Source organism: Myotis davidii, unplaced genomic scaffold (genome assembly GCF_000327345.1).
Source record: "Myotis davidii unplaced genomic scaffold, ASM32734v1 scaffold4, whole genome shotgun sequence".
Classification (NCBI taxonomy): domain Eukaryota; kingdom Metazoa; phylum Chordata; class Mammalia; order Chiroptera; family Vespertilionidae; genus Myotis; species Myotis davidii.
The window spans coordinates 1,027,160-1,028,491 of NW_006294707.1; the positions used below are offsets into that span (position 1 = coordinate 1,027,160).

At 54.8% G+C, this 1,332-nt stretch overlaps 1 protein-coding gene across 1 annotated transcript in view; it reads left to right on the forward strand.

Moving 5' to 3' along the window:
• TAP2 (transporter 2, ATP-binding cassette, sub-family B (MDR/TAP)) overlaps positions 1 to 538 on the forward strand; it is a 7,684-nt gene extending 7,146 nt beyond the window's left edge. Inside the window, exons 7-8 of the mRNA XM_015567466.1 lie at positions 111 to 279; positions 395 to 538. Of these exons, the coding sequence (XP_015422952.1) occupies positions 111 to 279; positions 395 to 538 (313 nt within the window). The remainder of the gene's footprint in view (positions 1 to 110; positions 280 to 394) is intronic.
• The last annotated feature ends 794 nt before the right edge of the window (positions 539 to 1,332 follow it).

Consider the following 1,332-nt stretch of genomic DNA (forward strand, 5'->3'; position numbering starts at 1 on the left):
AATTATCTCCCCCACCCCGCCCTTCCCCAGGGCTCCTCGCCTGCCAGGGAAACACCAGCTGTGCCCGGTCCTTGCTTGTGGGAGGGGGTCGTGGCCACTGGTAGGTGAAGACGGGTGTTTCGTGGCCTCTCAGACGTAGGGGAGAAGGGGAACCTGCTGGCCGTGGGGCAGAAACAGCGTCTGGCCATTGCCCGGGCCCTCGTGCGGGACCCTCGCGTGCTCATCCTGGACGAGGCCACCAGCGCCCTGGACGTGCAGTGCGAGTGGCTGAGAAGGGCAGTGCAGCCCTTTGTGGGCCCTTTCCTGCCTCCTGGGTTTCTCGCCGTCTGTACCCTAAACCGGAGGGGCGGGCCGGGGGTGCGGCGCCCGTGCTGAGGCTGTGTGACCCCTGCAGCTGCAGGACTGGCGCTGCCGCAAGGACCGCACGGTGCTGGTGATCGCTCACAGGCTGCAGACGGTGCAGCGCAGTTACAAATTACCTCAATTATGCATATTTTTGCAGCTGACAATTTGGATTCTTTGTATTTTAGAGTTTTGAAGAAATATTAGTGACTGAGGCCGGGCACTGGACCCCATGGCCGCCTTCGGAGGACCAGTGCGCTCTGAGCATCCTGGCTGCGCCTCCCGGCAGCCCCGGTGGCTGGTGATGCAGGTTTGGACCACGCGTGCCTTTGTCTGCGGAGGGGGCTGCTGTCTGTGCCCAGCGACCTTATTTCCGCAAGAGCAGGGCAGTGCCTGGTGCTGAGCCGTGTACTGTGCAGAAGAAATGTATTTTAAAATACTTTTCTTGTGCTATAAGCAGCACACACTCACATGGAGAAGTAGTCTGACCTCTGTTTCCCTTCCCAGAGGTGACCACAGCTACTTTTTTGCCGGCTATCCTGCTGGTCTTTTCTCTGTTCTTTGAGAGCTACAGTAGCCAAACGGACATAGATTTTCACGAGGTTGCCCCACTGTATCCTTCCCCATTCCCACCAGCGTCTGATATTTTGGGAGCCAGGGTAGGGAGGGGCAGAGCTCAGTTCTGTAATTAACGATGTTAATAAAAAATTGATAACTGCTGTTTATAGTGTTTAATGTGAATAGGAACTGTGCTAGGTGCTTTTCATGTGTTATCATTTTGAGTCCTTATTCTCAGTCCTATGAGGTTGGCTACTATTATCCCCATTTTATGGATGAGGAAACCGAGTCTCAAAGAGATTAAATAACTTCCCGAAGCTTACACAGTGGAGCCGGACTTTGAATCCAGGCCTGACTCCAGAGCCCACACTAGGCCATGTGTCCTAATAAGCTCTTATCTCCTACCTGGCACAGGGCTCGAGTCATTGTAGA